Source organism: Podarcis filfolensis (assembly GCF_964270895.1).
Source record: "Podarcis filfolensis genome assembly, chromosome: 11".
Classification (NCBI taxonomy): Eukaryota; Metazoa; Chordata; class Lepidosauria; order Squamata; family Lacertidae; genus Podarcis; species Podarcis filfolensis.
In genome coordinates, this window is record NC_139613.1 from 41,505,744 (window position 1) to 41,528,751 (window position 23,008).

Below are 23,008 nucleotides of genomic sequence, written 5' to 3' on the forward strand. Positions count from 1 at the left end.
TTCTTTGAATCTTGAGACTTCCCATCATCCCCTTCATGGGTCCTATTGTCAACATTTTCAACTGCATATTATTTCATAATCTATATTTTGTATCCGTCCATATTGTCCATAGTGTTTGTTACATGACAAGTGTTATTAGAATCCTGCTAATGTTTTCATCTGCTTACAGTGGTCTCCTAAATAAATTATAAATTTCCCCCATTCTTTCTTGAAGTTTTTGTCTTCTTGGTTCCTGAGTTTTCCAGTCAGTTTTGCCATTTCAGTGTAGTCCAACAGCTTGCTTTGCCATTCCTCTCTGTTAGGGACTCTTTCTTCTTTCCATCTCTGGGCTAGTAGCATCCATGTGACTGTTGTTGCATATATAAAAATGTCTCCTCCTTTGGGATATCGGTACCTACAATTCCTAACAAAAAGGCTTCTTTTAAAAAAAAACAAAAGTTATTTTAAACATTTTCCCCCCCAATTCATTATATATCATTTTTCAGAATGCTTTTACTACCTTACACTACTGCCACATAAATATCAACAACCTCAGATATGCAGATGACACAACCTTGATGGCAGAAAGTGAGGAGGAATTAAAGAACCTTTTATTGAGGGTGAAAGAGGAGAGCGCAATATATGGTCTGAAGCTCAACATCAAAAAAACGAAGATCATGGCCACAGGGCCCATCACCTCCTGGCAAATAGAAGGGGAAGAAATGGAGGCAGTGAGAGATTTTACTTTCTTGGGCTCCATGATCACTGCAGATGGTGACAGCAGCCATGAAATTAAAAGACGCCTGCTTCTTGGGAGAAAAGCAATGACAAACCTAGACAGCATCTTAAAAAGTAGAGACATCACCTTGCCAACAAAGGTCCGTATAGTTAAAGCTATGGTTTTCCCAGTAGTGATGTATGGAAGTGAGAGCTGGACCATAAAGAAGGCTGATCGCCAAAGAATTGATGCTTTTGAATTATGGTGCTGGAGGAGACTCTTGAGAGTCCCATGGACTGCAAGAAGACAGTGGCGTAGCGTGGGTTGTCAGCACCCGGGGCAAGGCAAGTAATTTGCGCCCCCTAACCCGTGGATTTGCGCCCCCTAACCCATTGATTTGCCCTAACCCCAGATGTTGCGCCCGGTGCGGTCCGCCCCCCCTGCACCCCCCACGCTACGCCACTGCAAGAAGATCAAACCTATCCATTCTGAAGGAAATCAGCCCTGAGTGCTCACTGGAAGGACAGATCGTGAAGCTGAGGCTCCAGTACTTTGGCCACCTCATGAGAAGAGAAGACTCCCTGGAAAAGACCCTGGTGTTGGGAAAGATGGAGGGCACAAGGAGAAGGGGACGACAGAGGATGAGATGGTTGGATGGTGTTCTTGAAGCTACCAGCATGAGTTTGATCAAACTGCGGGAGGCAGTGGAGGACAGAAGTGCCTGGCGTGCTCTGGTCCATGGGGTCACGAAAAGTCGGACACGACTAAACGACTAAACAACAACAACAACCTTCTTTTTTCTTTACATTTCCAGCAGGTGAGACCTGTGGGTTTGGACGGTATACAAATTAAATAAATAAATAACAAAAATATTTTGGTTGGTCCTAATATTGTCCGGTGGATTTAAAAACAGCTTTTCCCAGTAAATATGGAGAAAATAGGGACAACGAAACGCTCTATATTTTTCTTATCTCTAGATTAGCAATGAAGCGGGCTGGCAGAACGAGCCACGCCCCTCAATAATATCAGGCTTAGGGGCGGGAATCCGCCCGCGTCACATGACCCACCATGGAGACGGGTATGCTTCAGGGCGGCGGGGTTTGCTTCCGGTTAGCACCGGAAGTGAAGCCTGAGGGGGGAACTTGAGGGCGTAGCAGCGAGGTCTTCCCTGTTGTTGCTGTCAAAGCCGCTTGACGTTCCTGGGTCTCCCGGCTCTCTCCTCGCTTGTGGCCCGATGCATCCGCGGCGCCCCGAGGGCTTCGACGGCCTGGGCTACCGGGGCGGCCGAGAGGAGCCGGGGGGCTTCGTGGCCAAGCCGGACCTGGGCCACTGGGTCAGCACCCCGCCTGACATCCCCGGCAGCCGCAACCTCCACTGGGGTGAGAAGACCCCGCAGTTCGCCGCAGGGACCCCGCTGGGGGCGGCCGGCTTCAACGAGGACTCTTACGCAGGGAGCGTGGCCGCCGGCTCCGGTACGTATAACGGGGAGGAGGAGAGGCACGCTCCCGGTTAGACGGGGCCTGCGCCCCAAAACCAAGGGGGCCAGGAGAGCCCAGCATCTCCCGTGGGTCGCTTATATTCTTGCTTCCCACGCTGGATGTCCCCCCTCCCCCCAAAAAATCGCCTTTTCTGCTTGCAAAACACCACGGTTGCAAAGGCCAACGTGCGGATTCTTATGCTCCTGGACGTTCCTGTACGTTTTTGTTCGCCTGTCGTAGAAACAGAATTCCCTTCTTTCTGGCAAATTTTGGGCCCGCAACAGTTTGGTGCTCTGCATTCTTTGGAGTGCGGACTGTTCCGAGGGTGCTGGATTGCAAGTGAGGCTCTTCATAGCGTGATGAGCCAGAGGCATGCTTAGTACTGTATGCTTTTTCATTTTCTTCCTCCTTACGGTTGGTTCATACTGTATTTCGATTTGGAGTTTTTAAAGCAATCAGTGTGAGTCCTAGAGCAAGTGTTCTCCTAACCTGTTGTTCACTAAGAGCTCATGATGTTGTACAATCTCTTCTCTTTACCCAATTTTTGCAAGCCAGTCTCACTAGAACCAGTTTTTTCTTTTCTTAAGTGGTACATGTTCCTTTTACTCTCTAGAAAAAATAGTGCCTGTTAGGAAAACATTAGTAATCTATAACAATATATTCTCCACTCCACTCAAATGCTGCTCAGAAAAGCAGCTAGTCCACTTACTTACCTATACTTTTCCTCTGGGTGATACAGCAGTGGGGGTTGGGCCCACCTGTGGTTTGTCCCCTGTAGGCCCAATATTTGTTGTCACACAGCCTAGAGGGAGAGTGACAATAAGCGAGATGAGGAGGTAGATGCTCTGAAGTCTTTGCATAATCACTCATCCCACACCTCTCAGTGGTGCAACCACAAAGAACTAGGCAAGTGCTAGTTGTAAGAAGAGGCTGTTGCTGCTGTTTCTTGCTTATCGACACCTTTCTGTTTGGGAAGCTGGGTAAAGGTACTGTGGTCTTGGCAGCTGTCCAGCAGTGTTGACCCTATGATGCTAGGTCTATTTATATCTCTATGTCTCCAACCAGGAAATGTTGGCCCAAGGTCACCAAATAAGGATCATGGCTCAGTGAGAGTTGTAATTAAGCAAATGTATGTCCCAAATTTGTCATAGACTAGAACAAATTATAGGGACGTAGGTGGCGCAGTGTAAACCACTGAGCCTAGGGCTTGCCGATTGGAAGGTCAGCAGTTCGTATCCCCGTAACGGGGTGAGCTCCCGTTGCTTGGTCCTAGCTCCTGCCAACCTAGCAGTTCAAAAGCACGTCAAAGTGCAAGTAGATAAATAGGTATCGCTCCGGCAGAAGGTAAATGGTGTTTCCATGTGCTGCTCTGGTTTTGCCAGAAGCAGCTTAGTCATGCTGGCCACATGACCCGGAAAAACTGTCTGCAGACAAATGTCGGCTCCCTCGGCCAGTAAAGCGAGATGAGCGCCGCAACCCCAGAGTCATTCGCGACTGGACTTAACTGTTGGGGGTCCTTTACCTTAACTTTTTAGAACAAATTATATTAGCTTACTTGAGAAATTTAAGGCAAACAGTTATTGATTTATTATATTTTGTAAATATCTATGTGTGTATTTGTGCCTTTGCCAGACTAATGCAAATTTTGGATAGGGTCATTCTCCCTGTGTTTTGTTGTGTAGCTGATTAAAACTAACAGTTGTTTGTGTTGTCTTTCTGTCTTTCAGAACAGTTGAATAGATTTGCAGGCTTTGGGATTGGCCTGGCAAGGTAATATCACAATTATGTAATTCATAACATTTTTAATAAACACAAAACCACTTTTTCCCAATCCATATCTCTGTACGTGTGTTAAGGTTGCACATGCAACTAAATGCTTTAATATTTTCATTCAGCGTAAGCAGAGTTTTCTACCACCTTTCAAAAATGTATTCATTACAATATTTATATACTTTCCAAAGTGGTTTACAAGCAAGTAACAAATACTGTAATACAAAGGCAACATCAGCAACATCCAGTTATCAAACTCAGTAGCCATCGAAAGAGTTCAGCCAAAAGGTAACTTCTTAGAAAAGGTGTTGCAGCTCTTACAAGAAGAAATGTATGGGGGAGTTGTCCTAACCTGTACTGATAGAAAGTTCCATAACTTGGAAGTACAACATCTCTATTCTGAGCTATCAATATTTACACTTCTTATAAAGGAAGCAAAGCCTTACAACTTGTTCATGTCAGACATGTGGGCTTATACAGGAGGTGGGGAGAGTAATTGTCGTATGAGGGTTTCAGTAAGGCTTTATAAATGAAAACCAGTGTAGTGAAGGGGGTACAGAAGCAAATTTGTAGCCTGATCACAAAAGATTAAACAATTATAACTTAGTCTTTAAGGTGCCACATCACTTTCCTGAAAAGAAGCATTAAAGGCTTTCTTTTCCACAAGCAACAGACTTTAATGGACAGAGTTCCTGTTGCTTTTACAGGAAGGGTAGAACAAAATGATCCAAGCAGTAGTGACATGCAGTTGAATCTGATGCTTGCGGTTTAGATTCTCTCCTAGTGACTGTGTCTAGGTCAGACCAAATGTGAGCAACTTTTATTAGCAAAGCATCTGGCAGAGGCATTGCAGTGAACCGCTGTTGGTTTGCATTCTAGAGACTCTACCTTAGGGCTTAATTGACCCTTCTCGATTCAATGGAGGGTGAGAAAAAAGAGTTATTTGCTGCCGCCGCCACCGCCACCTCCTCATAGGCCTGCAAATGAGCTTTATGGTGTGCTCAGACAGATTTAGCATAAGTTTTCTGCCACGATTCTCAAGTTGGCTCCCCATGCGCTTCCCCTAACTAAACTTGACAGCTGTATGAAGCACAAGGACAGAAAATTGCGATGTTATATAACTCTTATTTCTTTGGCGGTATAGCTCTAAATAGAGCCAGAATTTTCTGTACAAACAAGAACAGTATCGGTCATTTGAAACGCAGTTACAAAGGACCCAGTATATTGGTCCGATAGAACTGACACACAGAATCCTTTCATTGTATGGGGATTTTTGGTTATTTGGTGAATAAAACTTGGGAGAATTCCCTCTTTGGCAAAGCTTGGCAAACCAAACACTCCGAGGTGGGCCTTTCCAGTTGCCCACTATCATTGTGGCTGTTTAAACTTCTTCTCATCGAAGATTCTACTATTACCTTAAGGGAGAGTAGCCCCTCCCCCTTAAAGTGTGCTGCCTAGCAACCAGCATCAGGTAACACAAGATGTTTTGATCCCTACTGGTCAAGGCATTCCGCAGGTCTTGGTTCTTCTCAGGGGCAGGGGTGACTGATGAAGCTTCGGCAACGGATCCTAATGTAAAATGTCTGCTCTCCAGGCCTTAAATGTTTCCTGCCAATTTGTTTGTTACCTCTTTATAACTGCTGCAGGCTGCATAGGAAATGAATGTGTCGCGTCATCAGAATCTTCTCTAGGTCCAAGCTCAAGCCACATGTATCTGTCAGATTTGGGTTTTGCATAGTAAATATTGGGGACGCAGGTGGCGCTGTGGGTTAAGCCACAGAGCCTAGGGCTTGCCTATCAGAAGGTCGGTGGTTCGAATCCCCGCGATGGGGTGAGCTCCCGTTGCTCGGTCCCTGCTCCTGCCAACCTAGCAGTTTGAAAGCACGTCAAAGTGCAAGTAAATAAATAGGTACCACTCCGGCGGGAAGGTAAATAGCGTTTACGTGCGCTGCTCTGGTTCGCCAGAAGCGGCTTAGTCATGCTGGCCACATGACCCGGAAGCTGAACAGCGGCTCCCTCGGCCAATATAGCAAGATGAGCGTCGCAACCCCATAGTCGTACGCGATTGGACCTAATGGTCAGGGGTCCCTTTACCTTTATAGTAAATATTGTGAGGCCTTGGCTCTACTGTTTGGCTTCTGTGCTAAATAGCTGCTACAGCGGCAGAACTATGTCTTAGGGTGTGCTGCTTGGTGTTCAGGTGATAACAGTGGCAAGGAGAGCTTTTTATGAGCTTCATGAACTCATGCCCTTCCTCTCAGATAAGGATCTGGCCACCACTATCCAAGCACTGTTAACTTCCTGTCTAAATTACTGCAACTATATGCACCACATTGGAGATGTGGAAATGGATTGAAAGCTTAATCTAATGCAGAATTATGTGGCTCATCTTATTGATAAGACCAGGCTATATAGAGAGCTCTAACTTGCTTGCATTTGCTGCCTATTTGCTTCTAGACCCAATTCAAGGTGATGGTGATCTTTTCTAAAGTCCTGAATAACCTGAGTTCAGCATACCTTGGGAATGGAAAAAGAGGCATGCTTTGCCCTTTGCCCCCAAAAGATGTATGAAGGGGAAAGTCCTTTCCCATCCATGCTCCACACAGTGGAATTAATTGCCAAGGAAGCCCACCTAGCCATGCCTTTAATTTGTCTTCCACCAGCTTTTCACAACTTTCTTTCAAAAGGTTTTTGCTGACATTGGGTAGAATTATATAGTCTAGCAGTTCTGTTTTGTTGCTCATATTGCTTCTGTTGGGTGTGCTGCTGCCTTTACTATTTTCCTTCCCCCTTGCCTATTACCTCAGCCAGATGCAAGGAGTATTATTATTATTATTATTATTATTATTATTATTATTATTATTCAGACACATACATTTTTATTTCTGTTTTTATCAATGGAATGCTTTAAATGAGGTTTTAGGCTGTTTAAATTTCTGCTCAAGTATCATACATGACTTATTGTATCAGTATTGTTATAAGTTGTCTCAGTTGCTTGGGCAGCTCATAGATGCTAATTATAAAAAGCTGTGAGTGAACTTGGAGGGTTCCAGACTTGCCAGGAACAGAACTCTGCTAACTTGACCCTTCTTTTGGTAGAAAGCGGGAGGCTCTTTTCCATGGTTTGCCCTGCAGTCTCCCACAGCCCCCTGAAAATCTATTTCAGAGGATTGTGGGGCCCTCTAGAACACCATGGGAGATAGCACTGTGGACTAGAGGAGGAAGGGAAATTTAGCAAAGATCTCCTTCTCTTGTTTCTCCATCAGGCCACTGATAAAAATTCACTTCCATTAATGAAAGGGCAAGTCTACATCCAACCTCATGAGATCTGAGTGATTTCAAGATATTCTGTAAAGTTTATCTTTTTAGTTCTTGCTATTATACAAATTATTCAGATAGATAACCACCTTGCTTTGGAGCACTAAATTATTTTAATAACATTTTGTAACTTAATAACACTTCAGAGTTATGTTGATTACTAAAACAATATAATAATAACACTTGTTTAGTGTACCATCTCAATTGTCTTTTCCACGTCTGTTGAAGACTTGCTTCTTTTGACAAGCTTTCTAAGTAGTGATTTTTATCCCAGTTGGTATCTGTACTGAATTTGAAATTATTTTTTATATACATAGTGGTTTTTAGAAATGCACTTGTTTCATGTATGTTTTATTGTATTGTGAAATTGCTTTGAAGAGCTTCATAGGAAGCGGTTCATAAATGAAATAAATAGTAATAAGTGGGAGAAACTTCTGTGTTTAACATAATTGTTTTTCCAAAGTTTGTTTACAGAAAATGTGCTGGCTCATCCTTGCATTGTTCTGCGTCGACAGTGCCAGGTAAGTTGTTGTGAGTTGCTCTCTCAAATGTGTCTTGTTGGCCTCACTTGGGCTGCAGTCCTAAGCATATGCTTCTGTGAGTAAGCACCATTGGACAGAAATGGGATTTACTGCCAAGTAAACATGGATAGGCTTGTGCTTTTAGTATTATGCTGTATCCAACTAAGTTCTACTCACGGTAGACCTGATGAAATTATTGGGCCTACATTTGTCATATGCACTAATTTCAATGGATCTATCTGATGTATGACTATCTTTGGATACAGCCCATTTAATTTTAATGTCACAGAAAATACTGGATTTGATTGGCTAACTAGTGGCTCTCCAAATGTGGACTCCAACTCCTGCCAGTGGGCAAGGATAATGGGATTTACAGTCCAACATGTTACCCTCTCCTGGATTAGATACTTCCTTCAAGTTGCAGTTAAAATATGATATTTGGATAGCACTTCAGCATGGATTGTATTTGAGTGATCCTGTAAGTCTTTAGGGAAACAATTGAGATAGTGTTGTGGAGTCAATTACAATATGTTATTATAACATGTTAATTATACCAGTTACAAATGTTTGTAACTGTATGCATGTATGTTTGTTTTTGCAGGTTAATTACCATGCCAGGAATTATCATCTCACTCCATTTACAATTGTCAACATTATGTATAGCATCAATAAGGCCCAGGTAGGTATTTGGTGTCTACAGATTTGTTTAAAGAGAAATTAAATATAACTACCAGTTATATACTACTTTAAGTCTGATTCCTGCCCCTGTCCCCCAAATGCAGTTGGCCAGTATAAAAATATGGCAGATAATGAATGCATATATGCATAGAAGTCACTGTATAGAAATACTAGTTGCAGGAAAACATCAAATACTGGGTTAGATTATGTAGCTATTTTCTTCAAGCTATCGTTTTAAATTTCAGGGGCCCAGAGCTCTTTGGAAAGGAATGGGGAGCACTTTCATTGTTCAAGGCATAACCCTTGGAGCAGAGGGCATCATCAGTGAATTCACACCCTTGCCCAGGTAATTTTCATTTTTCTCTTACGTTAAGTAAAAGCAATATTTGTCCATCATGTCTCTTTGGGATAGTCTCAGAAATTGATTGCATCAGTTTAAATTAAAACTCAATGGGCGACACTGCAGTCAGGTCCCACCTGCATGCTTCCAATAGGCCTCTGGCTGGCCACTGCGAGAATGACATGTTGGACTAGAAGGGCCTCTGGCCTGATCAAGCAGCTCTCTTTTTATGTTCTTAATGTCATGCAAGTGGACTTCCACTCACACAGGAGCCTTTTCCTTCCTCTCTTCCCTCAGCAACCCCCTTTCTGCTCCAGGCAGTATTTGTTCCAACCCTCTGGAAGGCACACAGTTCTGCCAACGGTATCTGTTCTACTAGTGGACAGACACCGATGGATTTCATCCACCCACCTTAGGTCTGACCAATTGCTGCAACATTTGCATTAGTAGAACTGTGCAGCGGAATATGCTTAGTTACCTGTTTTGTGCCAAGAACATGGCATTGCAATTCTGTTTAAAGTCTTAGGTTTCCAAGAACATAAAAAAGCTGGCTTGAATTAGTCCTGTTGTGGCAGATCTGAATGGCCAGAGGTGATGATATCTTATACTTGGGAATATCCCTGGAATAATAGTAGAACCTCCTTGTAGAATTATAGAAGGCATTGTTGAAAATAGTGACATAAAGAGCAGGAAAGGAAATGAGCATGATGACATGGATGAGATCAACAGCCAAGAAGCTGTGGGATACATTTGCCATTAGTAAATATGGGCCTATAGAAGATGGTTTCTGAAGAGCCCCAAAATTAGACTATGATGTCTTCAATAGACCCATTATCTGGTCCCAGTCCTGAGAGTAAGCTCCACTGAATTTAGTGGAGCTGACTTTTGAACAGGCACTGTAAACTGATCTGTGTACCTCTTTAAGAAACTGCATATATTTCTGGTGGGGTGTTAATTGTATAAACAGTAACTGAGTCTTCCTGTGAATTAGAGCTCTTTTTTAACACTTGCTTTCCTCTCCTGTTGGAAGCTAAATACACCTCAAGGGTATCAGATGCTCCCTATGTTTCCAGATTGAAGACTATTTGACCTTGAGCACCTGATACCATTTCCTAGTAGGTTTTTTTCCCCTCTTGGCCAGTGTCTCTTCCAGTTAAGATGAGCTGTTTTAGCTGTTAAGTAGATACAAGCTGATTACTGTATGTGTCATTCAAAGAGTAAGCTTGTTATCTTGGCAGTAGCATTTTGAAATCCAGGAGCAAGCCCATAGTAAAGTAACTGTAGTCTTTTAGCGAAAGTAGAGATCCAAGTCTCCTGCCTTTTTGCTACTGAAATAACGGAATGGTAATTGGCATTACAAACTATGTAAAGCATTTGAGAGTATGAACTTCACTGTATAAGAGAGGCACTACTTTGATCTGCATGACCTCAAGGAACGTAAAGCAATATTTTAAATATAACTAGCCAGTAGTAGGTAAAGGAAAACTCATTGACATGCTGATTATTGCAAAATGAATGAAAATTAGTCAATACAATAAAAACATTGCATTTAAAAAAATTATGATAGCCGTAAGACGCAGTCATTGCGCTGTTCTAGTTGTTAATTTATTAAATTGGGTTTAAATGAAGCCTCAGTAGGAAAGTATAAAACTTTTCAAAAAGGTATAAATGCCTGTTACCACCGATAGGTAATGAAATATCCTTCCAGAGGTTTGCTCAAACCATTTTCTTTCCTTACCTTGTGCCCCAGTCAGTTGCCCAGCTAGTTATAAGGATCTACACATTTTGTCTTTAGATCGCACCTGGTGCTAAATCTATGAAATCTGTATTAATAGTTTTGGTGTCATTCAAAACAACTGTTATGGAACAAAACCACTATATTACAAAAGTTTAAATTTAATAAAGTTATTAGGTTCTGTAGCCTTTCATGGTTCAACTTGAAAAAGGCACAGAAACAGGTTCTTCTCTTCCCTTCTTTTTTTATTAAAGATTTTCTTCTTTTGCCTGGAAATGTTCTGTACATGCAGTGGCTTTCCTATATGCAGTGTAATCTCTGATGTAGAAATGCATAACATAGCACTGTTCAGGCAGAGCTTTAGGCAGCGGTGTATCTGAAAACCTGTAGATTATGAGCAATATCCAACCCTGCACAAACAACTTCGCCATCTCCCCTTCACCCCTGCACCCTCTGGAACAGATTTTTGCCATTGCACAGGGAGGGCTGCTGGCAGGAGAGGAGAAGAATTTCCGTCACGTGAGCAGAGGTCTGTTTCGCAAGCAGAGTGTTGCTGTTGTGTGTTGCCAGTTGTGCAAGTCACTTCACCATAAGATATAAAGGAGTGACCAGTATCTATGCCTTGAATTTTGGTTAGTAACTATTTATTGCCAATTACTACTTTATTTTTTGTAGAGAACTTTCATATAAGTGGAGTCCCAAGCAGATAGGAGGACATCTCATGCTGAAAGGGTACGTGCATGTGTTAAATTTACTCCCCATTTTTTTTTAGTACAGAAGGATGTTATTATATTACTTGAAAAAAGAACCAAGAGCAACTTAATAGTGCAAATATGAAAAAAAAATTAATCAGAAACATGGTAATAACTTTTTTTTAGCAATCTGAAGTGTGTCAACTTCAAATTGAAATATATAAAAAAAAAAATTGTCCAGAGACCAACTAAGTTTGTTCTTGGTATAAGCTTTCGTGTGCATGCACACTTCTTCAGATACACTGAAACAGAAGTCACCAGACCCTTATATGTAGTGGGAGGGTGGGGTGGGGTTTTTCTCAGGAGGGTAGTAGGAGATGGGTGATTGACTCAGTGGGTATGGTAAACCTGTTGACGACTCTTAATGACTGCAATTAGTCCTACAGGAAAAAGGAAGGGATAGTATGCAGGTGATTAGCATACCTGAATCTACAACTTCAAATTGAGTTAAATTTTAGGATTCTCAAATCACCTAATCTTTATATATGTAAGTCTTATCATGTGTCTCCATCTTCCTCCGAGTAATACATCTAAGGAGATTGCTGCATTAATGTCTAGAAATGAGGCCTTTGGAATTGAACTGTCATTTCTATAAGACTCCCACTAATGAATTTGCACAGAAATATCATACCAATGGTTTTGTAGAATATGATCTATTTCATTTAATGTGCATATTGAGAAGTAATGTCATAAGAATCCATAACTACTAAATTAATTTTGGATGTGGATTCATCTTACCGTTAGGAGGATTTTAACAGCACCTTTTCCCCACGTAAGCCAAATAATTTAAATCTTAGAAACAGGGCTAAACTGATTTAAATTAAAGTCTCAGTTTAGATCATGAGTAGGCAAACTAAGGCCTGGGGGCCGGATGCGGCCCAATCGCCTCTGGCCCGCGGATGGTCCGGGAATCAGCTGTTTTTACATGAGTAGAATGTGTCCTTTTATTTAAAATGTATCTCTGGGTTATTTGTGGGGCATAGGAATTTGTTTCGGTTTTTTCCCCAAAATATAGTCCAAGCCCCTGCCCCCCCCACAAGGTCTGAGGGACAGTGGACCAGCCCCTGCTGAAAAAGTTTGCTGACCCCTGGTTTAGATGGACTGTTGACTGGGCTGTTTGTTTGAAACGGCAGCAAAAAAAAATATCATTATCAAAGTGATAAGTGTTTGTTTGTGGTTTCCTCTAGGCTGACTTGCTTGATAGCAATGCCTTTTTATTCTGCAAGTCTGATTGAAACAGTACAGGTAAGTTAAATGCTTTTTGTCTGCTGTCAGGTAACAGTATTTGGGGAATCAGAGGTGAAAGTATCCTAGCATCAGCTGGCCTGAGCTTTGGTATTCTGTCTTTATTTGCATTGCCGCTAGAAGAAGAGATATTCTGCTTTATTAAAAGTATTTGATACAAGCAATATCATGTTTTGTATTACTAGTTATTTTTAAATTCACAGCAAATAATTCCTACCTCTCGATAGCTGATTTCAGCTAATTTCTTTAAATGGTTTTATTTGGATCTGGAAAACAAAGGTTTTTAGCAGGTGCCAAAAGCTGTATCAATGGGCAGGGAATGACATCTGAACTGTATGGTGAGGAAAACTCTCTTAATGTATTAAACTACCTGTCAAATTTGATTGGGCTTGCACATTTCACCGCTCAGTAAGTTTATTTTCTAGTTGACTGCTTTTCAGTTTGTGCCATTCCAAGCCACTTGGTGGCGCACCAGTTACTTCAAAGTTTTTTGGCTTGGGGGTTTGAAGAATATAGGATGAAATTGAGCCGCTGATTTGGTTCATTTCTGTGTTCAATGAACCACAGTAGTGCAGCTCTCTGTGTGTGTCCTCATGCTTCCAAAACATCCTTTGAGGTTTTCACCTGCATATTTTGAAAAATCACCTTCCCTGTTACTACAACGTGAAATTAAAAACCTGCACATGCTTATTTCTTTCTGCTTGGTGTTCTCTTAAACGAGGAATGAAATGGCTCTTGGTATCATGAGAAATGCTTGTGATCAGGACACCAACAACTGTGCAACTTGTTCTACATGCTCTATCTTTTCTGCAGCCCCCTGCGCCACATGGAAAACTCCTATTGGTTTTAAAAAATAGCCCTTCGTGTGGTGTGGTGTTGTTTGATAAATGCCCATAGCATCTTTAGATGCACAGGACTAGTTGTCAGGTTCTTGGGATCCTGACCATGGATTTTTAAAATTATTAATACTGGTGAATTTCTGTTTGTGTTTTATACAGCCTAGTAGAGTTCAAGGAAGCTAGTGGGTGGAAACAGCCCTCCCCTCCCCCCCTTCCTTTTCCAAAATGGGTGTGATATCTTTTAGAGGCGTAATGTCAGCTTGGTGGGAATGGCTTCAAACCACTCCTTTCCTTTGCCATTTAGCAAGGATATAATTGGAAATACCTACTGACGTATTGGCAAATTCCCAAAGGTTTCCAAGGAAATGTTTGTTCATACTGTTTCCAATGACCTAAATTGTTTGGGATCTAATTTGCTCTGTTCAATACACATATGGAGAGGTTAGCGTGTATCTGTATATTTACATGTGAGTGAGATAAGGGAATGTGGTTATGCACTGCCTCAGCTTCAGGATCTGTCCTTCCAGTGAGCACTCAGGGCTGACTTCCTTAAGAATGGAGAGGTTTGATCTTCTTGCAGTCCATGGGACTCTCAAGAGTCTCCTCCAGCACCATAATTCAAAAGCATCAATTCTTCGGTGATCAGCCTTTTTTATGGTCCAGCTCTCACTTCCATACGTCACTACTGGGAAAACCATAGTTTTAACTATATGGACCTTTGTTGGCAAGGTGATGTCTCTGCTTTTTAAGATGCTGTCTAGACTTGTTAAAGGTGAAGGGACCCCTGACCATTAGGTCCAGTCGTGCCCGACTCTGGGGTTGCGGCGCTCGTCTCGCTTTATTGGCCGAGGGAGCCGGCTTATAGCTTCTGGGTCATGGGGCCAGCATGACTAAGGCGCTTCTGGCGAACCAGAGCAGCGCACGGAAACGCCGTTTCCACGACGGCGTGAGCTCCCGTTGCTCGGTCCCTGCTCCTGCCAACCTAGCAGTTCGAAAGCACGTCAGATAAATAGGTACCGCTCCAGCGGGAAAGTAAACGGTATCTAGACTTGTCATGTCGGTCCAAATCTTAGCCACCACGTCTAGGGTGCGTGCTGGTGGAAGGTAAGTGTTAATACAGAAAAATGGGCCTCCTGCCACTGCACTAAACTGTAGTGGCAAGAAACATTCATAAAGGAGATCTGACTCCACAACACTAATTTCCCCAGCCAGATCCAGTGAGGTAAAGGTGGTCAGTCCCCCACTTCCTTGTCCTTTTTGATGCCTCTTGCTGCAGGGAGACTATGCTGAGAGTATCCTGGTTATCTCCCGCTTGGACTACTGCAATGCACTCTACGTGGGGCTACCTTTGAAGGTGACTCGGAAACTACAACTAATCCAGAATGCGGCAGCTAGACTGGTGACTGGGAGCGGCCGCCGAGACCATATAACACCGGTCTTGAAAGACCTACATTGGCTCCCAGTACGTTTCCGAGCACAATTCAAAGTGTTGGTGCTGACCTTTAAAGCCCTAAACGGCCTCGGTCCAGTATACCTGAAGGAGCGTCTCCACCCCCATCATTCAGCCCGGATGCTGAGGTCCAGTGCCGAGGGCCTTCTGGCGGTTCCCTCATTGTGAGAAGCAAAGCTACAGGGAACCAGGCAGAGGGCCTTCTCGGTAGTGGTGCCCGCCCTGTGGAACGCCCTTCCAGCAGATGTCAAAGCGATAAACAACTACCTGACATTCAGAAGACATCTTAAGGCAGCCCTGTTCAGGGAAGTTTTTAATGTGTGATATTTTACTGTATTTTTTGTTTCTATGGAAGCCGCCCAGAGTGGCTGGGAAGGCCGAGCCAGATGGGCGGGGTATAAATAATAAATTATTATTATTATTATTATTATCCCTGCAAATGTGGGTTATGATCCTGTTGCTGAAGCTGGTAATGCATAATTTGTTTATAAGTAACAAAATTTTAAAAATGGCAAAAGTCACAACTTCTGGACGTTTATTCATTGGAAACACTGTGGTGCTTTTTCTTTTCTTTTTACAGAGTGAAATCATTCGGGATAATCCTGGGATTTTGGATTGTCTGAAAGAGGGCATAGGCAGAGCAATGGGCTTTGGAGTGCCCCATAGCAAGCGGCTCCTCCCTCTCCTGGCCCTGGCCTTTCCGACTGTTCTACATGGAGTTCTTCATTATGTGATCAGTTCCATTGTTCAAAAGTTAGTCCTGCTCCTCCTCAAGAAAGAGAATTCCCCCAGCCTTCCAGCTGAGAACTCGAGTTCTGTGCAAAGCATGCTGGATGCTTATTTCCCGGAACTTATTGCCAGCTTTGCTGCCAGCCTTTGCGCTGATGTGATGCTCTTCCCTCTGGAGACAGTTTTGCACCGTCTTCATATCCAAGGAACACGCACCATCATTGACAATACGGACCTGGGATACGAAGTCCTCCCCATCAATACCCAGTACGAAGGAATGAGAGACTGTATCAATACCATAAAGCGCGAAGAAGGAATATTGGGGTTTTACAAAGGGTTTGGGGCTGTAGTTGTACAGTACACCTTGCACGTTGCTGTTCTGCAGTTCACTAAAATTCTTTACTCGACGCTGCTCCAGAATGTTTCTTAGAAGGTGATGGGTGTGGCCACTCAAAAGTCCACGTATTCAGGCAGTAGGTCAGCAAGTGAAAGCTGTGAGTTTAGAATCTACAGTTATGGTTTTCTCCTTGCCAGCCACCTAGAATGTTCCTGTGTAAATAGATGTGCGTTGTCCCAGGCCCTTTATGAAATACTTAATCAGAGAGCGAGAGAGAGAGAAATGAAGCATGGAAGTCTATACAGGCCAGGGCTTTTCAATATTGAAATGTAAATAAACTATTGCAACATCTTTTGTAAATCTGTATCTGCTGTGTAGAGTGTGATTTTCCGATTGCTGATAAATCCTGCACAAACTCAATTTGAAATGAATGATAGCTGTGATCTTGTTCTTAAAGTCTTGTCACTTCTCAAAGGGACTCGCACTGAGGACTGTGTGCCTTTGCTTCTGTCTGTAGAATTATTTTGACTACATTTGAATGCTCTCAAAAACCAATGAACTTTGACAACTCTGCTGAAGGGTTTTGCCATATAACTGCTGTAACTAGGATTAAAATTGCTATGGTTACGAATGTGAATGTAGAAGCGGTTGCTATTCCATTTTTTCCACATCGTATTCTTGTTGATTTACAAATGTGACAATGAGGCTAATGGTAATGAAAAGTGTGAAGATTCTAAAATATAATAAGCAGTTTATAAATTCATTGCCTGACCACTACTAGGCAAACACCATAAGAACACTTGAAAACAAATTCCATTGAAGTCTGATGGATTTTATTTTAAATAAATGTGTTCTAAATAAGATATGTCTTATCCCAAGATATGCTTTATTATTTTTTTCTACGTTAGCACAATCATGGCCCTAATTAGATCATGTTTTCAAATACCAGTCAAAAGTATTTTATTTTATTGCTACGGCTAGTAATAATAAATAAAGATTATTCTGATTCTAGTATAATAAAAAAGCTTGCCTTTTAACATTGCTCATCCCCTGCTCCCCAAAGAGTGAAGTTCTTTTTAAAGAATTTTGGCTGAAATTGGTGGTCTGCCTGTCTTATCAATCAGTGTCCTCTCCACTTATGACTTCAGCTTTTTAATCTTTGCTTAATTATTCTTCTGGGAAAGGTGGTTGTAGTTGTAGAGCAGCACTCTGTTGCTTGTCAGTATAATATACCACCACTAAACTTAAAACTTTGGCTTTATTAAAAACCAATTCCGATCATTAAATGTTTTATTTTGCTTTGATAATGGAAGTATTTAGAAGGATGTTTCTAATTCACTAGCATGCTGAAAACAAGTTCTGAAAAGTTCCTGCTTACCTCATAAATTAACAAGTGGTATTAGCGAATTGGTATAGCTGTATGAATCTAGTAAATGTGCAAATATAGGCTATGTATAAATGTTCTTATTTAATAGAAAGCAATTGTTGCATACACATTCAACTGACACACATGAAAATAGCACTGAAAGAAAGCATTTGTTCTGCTCACTGTTAGCAAACATTTGGGGGTGTCTTAAGCCCTTGGATATTAGGATGGAAGACAGAGGAAAACTTCAGCTGTTCTGCATCTGGACTGTTTGGCAGAACAAAGCAAATACTGCAAACAAATTACCTAAGAAGAAGAATTTTAGGGGGGAATTGACTTTTAAATGTATGTTGTAGATGTAATATCTTCATGCTTTTAAAGGGATCTTGAATGCTTTTAAAGGATGGTGCACTCTAGTAGCACTAAATAAAACTTTAAAAACATAATACTGTGATGAGCCATGGGTCCTGATAACATAATAAATTTGTTTCACCTAGACAGGATGCTAAGGACATTAGGGGGGAAATCAGAAAAATAGTTGGCTGAGAGCCATATCACCTTTTTAAACTTGAGATATAATGTGTGTACATTAGAGGTGTCCCAAGATGAGAATGCAGTGCATATTTGGCTAATTTGGGTTCATCATTGGAGAGGGAAGTACTTTTTCTTGCATGTTAGCCTTTTGCAACATGTGAGGTAGCCCTAATTAAAGTTCAACAGGAACACATTTGACTCCTGGGGTTGTATGCAGAAATCAGATTTTTGTTCATAATAATTTCTCAGTTTTGTACAATGAGAGGTTCTCTCAGGCTACAAGCATTGTTATAGCTGTTGGTGTTTCAGAAATTGCCTTTATATTCAGCATTCTTAAAATGCGGGGGGGGGGGGGATGCTGTTCAAGAGCAAAAAAATAAAAATAAAAGCTATTGCTAAAGCGAATCGACAGTAAATATGGTTAAAATAAAATAAAACAGCCCTGACGGGAAACTTATTCCTTATTTTCATTAAAAAGAATTTGAAGGCAGTATTGAACTAAATACATGTGCTTTAAAGCAAAACAATTGCTAGGCTGCCTACATTACGGCAGTTCTACAGGTGTCCACTCAGCTCACAGAGGAAGAACAATGAGAATGAAATATTCTGAATTATCCAAACAGTGGAAGACATGACATGATATTGTGGCCTGCTATTGAAAATCTCCTTAATCCAGTAGAACATGCAGTGAGCAAAAAGGTGACTTCTGCACACACACAAAATCCTTTCTCATGCTGCTCTGTAGGTTCTCTCAATGTTTTGGAAAACGGAGAGAGAAAAGCAGATGGGAGGAGAATTGGTGAAAATCACCACCAGCTCATGGAAACTTCTGCTGCATCAAATAGCCTATCAGCAGAGAAGCAATCAGATACAGCCAACAACCTTACATGCCTGATTCTGATAACTTTGGTCTTGAGTTTGGGTGGAGTAGCTTCACGGAACCAGCAACAGTTACAGCCCCAAAGGGACCAACACCCTTTGGTTTCTCCCCTTCAGGATCAGCAACTATGCTTTAATGACTGTCAGGGATAGCAATCAGCTAACCGACTGCTCAGCCTCTTTGTAAAAACTCAGCCACAGACTGAGCTTGCCTGTTGGAGCGTTGGTCTCTCTAAGAGATTCGCTGGAGTTCCTAGCCAGCTGGAAAGAAAAGCAATGGATTTGCTAGTGGAGAAAGGGGGTGAGAGGTGAAGAATGAGGAGCCAGATGCTTCACATCTCCTCTCCCCACAGTTACTGTCAGCAGCAGAAAGACAAATCTTTTTTATCACCTCATTCACTTCCCAGAGAAGGGGAGCCGGTTGCTGAAAATACTCTGGTGTGTGGGTTTATTTAGGTATATAGACTCTTGGTCTCATCCAGCAAGGAAATTCTTGCTGTATATTCAGGCCAGGACAGGAGGTGGTGGTGGTTAAGTCACATGAATCTTCCCCTGTCCCCAACCTTTGTTTCCAAGACACTGGAAAAATATCACAAAGCGATCACCAGAACGAGACTGGCATCCGAAACAGGAGATATACATATTTTTGTCTTATTGGCACATGGTTTCCATGTGACAGCTCTGTCTTGTCATTCGTTTTCTAAGGAAGCACTAATTGTGAGTGGACTTTCTGTGTATACTGTTGCAGTGGCGTAGCGTGGGTTGTCAGCACCCGGGGCAAGGCAAGTAATTTGTGCCCCCTAACCCGTGGATTTGCGCCCCCTAACCCTAACCCCCAGATGTTGTGCCTGGTGCGGCCGGCCCCCCCTGCACCCCCCACGCTACGCCACTGTACTGTTGGGATGCAAGGGACCTGGAAACAGTAATTAAATGGAATGGGTGTGTGATTTTCTGAAGTCAAAATGGTTATGAAATAATCTTTCTCCATGAGACACACACACACACACACACACACACACACACACAAAGCAGACAACCATCAAACTATTTCTCATTGAAGAGGGAAGGCTGTGATTCACAAAGCCTGGGACCACTAAATCTTGAGGTGTGGCAGTATAGAGAATCATAGAATTGGAAGGGGCTCCAGGGGACATCTCGTCCAACCATCCAAACACACTGTGTCCCATCCAATTTGAAACCATACCAGACCCTGCTTGACTTTGCAAAGGTGCCAACAGTTTTATTGCTGCACCATAATTGTTAAAATGCTTGATAGAATATGAGATCCTAACAGATTATTCCTTTTTTTTTTCTTTGTAAGAGAAACTAGGGGTTCAAATATGTACTCTAAGAAATACAGTGGTACCTCGGGTTACATACGCTTCAGGTTAGATACGCTTCAGGTTACAGACTCCGCTAACCCAGAAATAGTACCTCAGGTTAAGAACTTTGCTTCAGGATGAGAACAGAAATCATGCTCTGGTGGCATGGCAACTGCTGGAGGCCCCATTAGCTAAAGTGGTGCTTCAGGTTAAGAACAGTTTCAGGTTAAGAACGGACCTCCGGAACGAATTAAGTATATAACCCGAGGTACCACTGTATAAACTGAGCGGACATGAATCAACATGAATCAAACCGGGCCCTTGACCCAGTAAAATATTATGTATCTATAGATCTAAATAGCCATCTAAATTGCTTTCAGCAGAAAGTTTAGCGTGTCCAATATTATTTCGGAAAAAAAGTTGATCAGTAGCATGTGGGAGTATGAAACACCTTTCCTAAGACTGGCAGAAAAGGTTACAAAGCATTGTTTCATTACTGCGTCATTTCTGCCCTCTGCACCTTGAGTATCGATCATCAATGCCTTGTACAAAGTTATAACTGAGAGGATGTATATAAAGGATACAATAAAAACCCTTCATTCTGCACCTGTGATGCACCTGCTTAAGCGGCTGACGAAACAGGCCAATTGTTCTCTTGCATACTCAGAATTCTTTATCACCATCTTAGTCAGCAGGAAAACAAACTTTATGAATCAGCATAATAAAAGGTTATTGACTCATGTGAGGGTCTGTTTTTCAGTTTTGCCCTTTTCATCAATACTGATCAGACTGATGGGCTTGGATGTCTGATTAATGAGGATTGAGGCCAATAGACAATTCACCCAGTTCCTTAACGGTGACATTATGACCCACCACCATGTGCCACCATGACCCACCATGTGCCAGAGGGAGGGGGCATGGGGTCAAGCCCCTTATCAACATGGAACTTGCTTTCCCCACCCTCCACCTATTGCTGGGCTCCTATCATTAACATACGCTGCTATTTTTTCCCCCAGAGATCTTAATACGTGGGACACAGCTCACCCACCTAGAAATATAATTTGCCCCTTCTGCATCCCCCAGTCAGAATTCCCCCCCTCCATGCCTCTATAGGCCACCTTAGTATGTTTGAAAACACCTGTTCCCTCACCTCCCGGTTTTTAAGGCTGCGTACACACCGTACGATTAAAGCGCATTTAAAGCTCATTGCTTCCCCTGCAAAATCCTAGGATCTGTCAATTACCCCTTATAGAGCTATATAGTGGTACCTTGGGTTAAGTACTTAATTCGTTCCAGAGGTCCATACTTAACCTGAAACTGTTCTTAACCTGAAGCACCACTTTAGCTAATGGGGCCTCCTGCTGCTGCCACGCTGCCAGAGCACAATTTCTGTTCTTATCCTGAAGCAAAGTTCTTAACCTGAAGCACTATTTCTGGGTTAGCGGAGTCTGTAACCTGAAGCGTATCTAACCTGAAGCGTATGTAACCCGAGGTACCACTGTAATTCCCTGTACCCTTAACAAAATACAAATCCCAATATTTTTTAGAGGAAGTCGTTTGCGTCAAATGTATTAGACACCTCTGAGCCAAACTATACGTATCTCCTTTTCATCTGCAGAGTACCTTTGCTGTTACAATGAAGAACAGTGGAGAAAACAGCAAAATTTACTCAATACTCTCAGTCTGTCTGCCTCCCCCCCCCCCCATTTGCAGACGGATTCTGCACTGAAAAATACTGTTTTAGATTTGAGGGGACCCCCCCAAACCCTAGAAATTAATAAATGGTAGGATTTTGATTAATTGGGATATGGATGAAAGCACAAGCTGCAGAACTGTGCTGGACGAGGAATACCTGAACAAAAAATTTTTTTCCTTCCAGTAGCACCTTAAAGACCAACTAAGTTAGTTCTTGGTATGAGCTTTCGTGTGCATGCACACTTCTTCAGATACACTGAAACAGAAGTTGCCAGATCCTTCTATATAGTGAGAAGGTGGAGAACTAAGGAATACCTGGGCTGGCTTATGCAAACCAGCCTCGTGAAGATCACATCTGTTAACATGACAAAAGGTGTTGTATGGCCTGGGGAGACAGATGTTGCCAAGGTGACAGGGTGTGTGCTTTAAGTGGCAGGAAAAGAGAGTTTGTTAGCAAGGTGTTATGGGAAGAAGCAGAAAGAAAAGACTGGGATCCATCTTAGGCAGACTGGCTGAAGGCTGCCTGGGAGAGATGCCTTGGACTCCATGGCTGCACTACTGTGGGGGACAAGCTCCTCTTGAAATGACCGTGCTATAAGATCTGGACTCCCTCCATGCAGAACGAAGGTGTAAATAGGTGAATAAATCATATTTCTTAAAGTTACGATAGTCTCCGCCGTATCTCGATTCTCCAAAGGAACACAGACCCTGGGTAAGTGCCAAGAACCCCCTGGGATCTTGCTATCTCTCATCAGAGAGTGGGGGTGGCACCCAACTTTTGTAATAATGCCCTTTCCTGATAAAGGCTGACAAAGAAATGTTATGCATGGAAAGATTCACAGCTAAGTGGAGGCATGCAGGTGGGCCCTCACCACAAAGCATACCATTATCCACCACACTTGCACTGACCATACTTTTCCAGCGTCCCAGACTGATAAGCTCTTCCCATCTTCTGCCAAGGGTGTTGAGTCCTCAGTCGCTGTGCATTCTTGGGATGTGAAAACACCCTTGGCAGTTTTCAGAAGAATGGAGCAAACATTCCTGTCTGTAACCCAAGGAAAACCCAAGGGCTTTAGTTTTGACGCAAAGCATTTCCAAGTAGGGTTGGAAATGCCCCATTTCTGAAATCCTAGAGAGCAATTGTTATTTATTCTGAGTTAAATAAACCAGTGGAGTGACTCAGCAGTAGGAAATTTCCTTTGTTCCAGCATCACCTCTCATTTTATTTATTACTCACATGTGATAGTAAAAAACGAAACATTTGCCTCTTGGATACATTCCCTCTCTTTGCGTCACTAGTTAGTACATAATGGCAACCAGTCT

The 23,008-nt window shown here is 42.4% G+C and overlaps 1 protein-coding gene across 1 annotated transcript; it reads left to right on the forward strand.

The window, feature by feature from the left end:
- The first annotated feature begins 1,804 nt into the window (after positions 1-1,804).
- On the forward strand, positions 1,805-16,750 carry SLC25A46 (solute carrier family 25 member 46). The gene is made up of 8 exons (XM_083577068.1): positions 1,805-2,169; positions 3,903-3,945; positions 7,727-7,784; positions 8,386-8,463; positions 8,708-8,808; positions 11,213-11,269; positions 12,477-12,534; positions 15,404-16,750. Exons 1-8 carry the CDS (start codon positions 1,932-1,934, stop codon positions 15,980-15,982), a joined length of 1,212 nt encoding a protein of 403 aa, XP_083433194.1. The 5' UTR covers positions 1,805-1,931; the 3' UTR covers positions 15,983-16,750.
- The last annotated feature ends 6,258 nt before the right edge of the window (positions 16,751-23,008 follow it).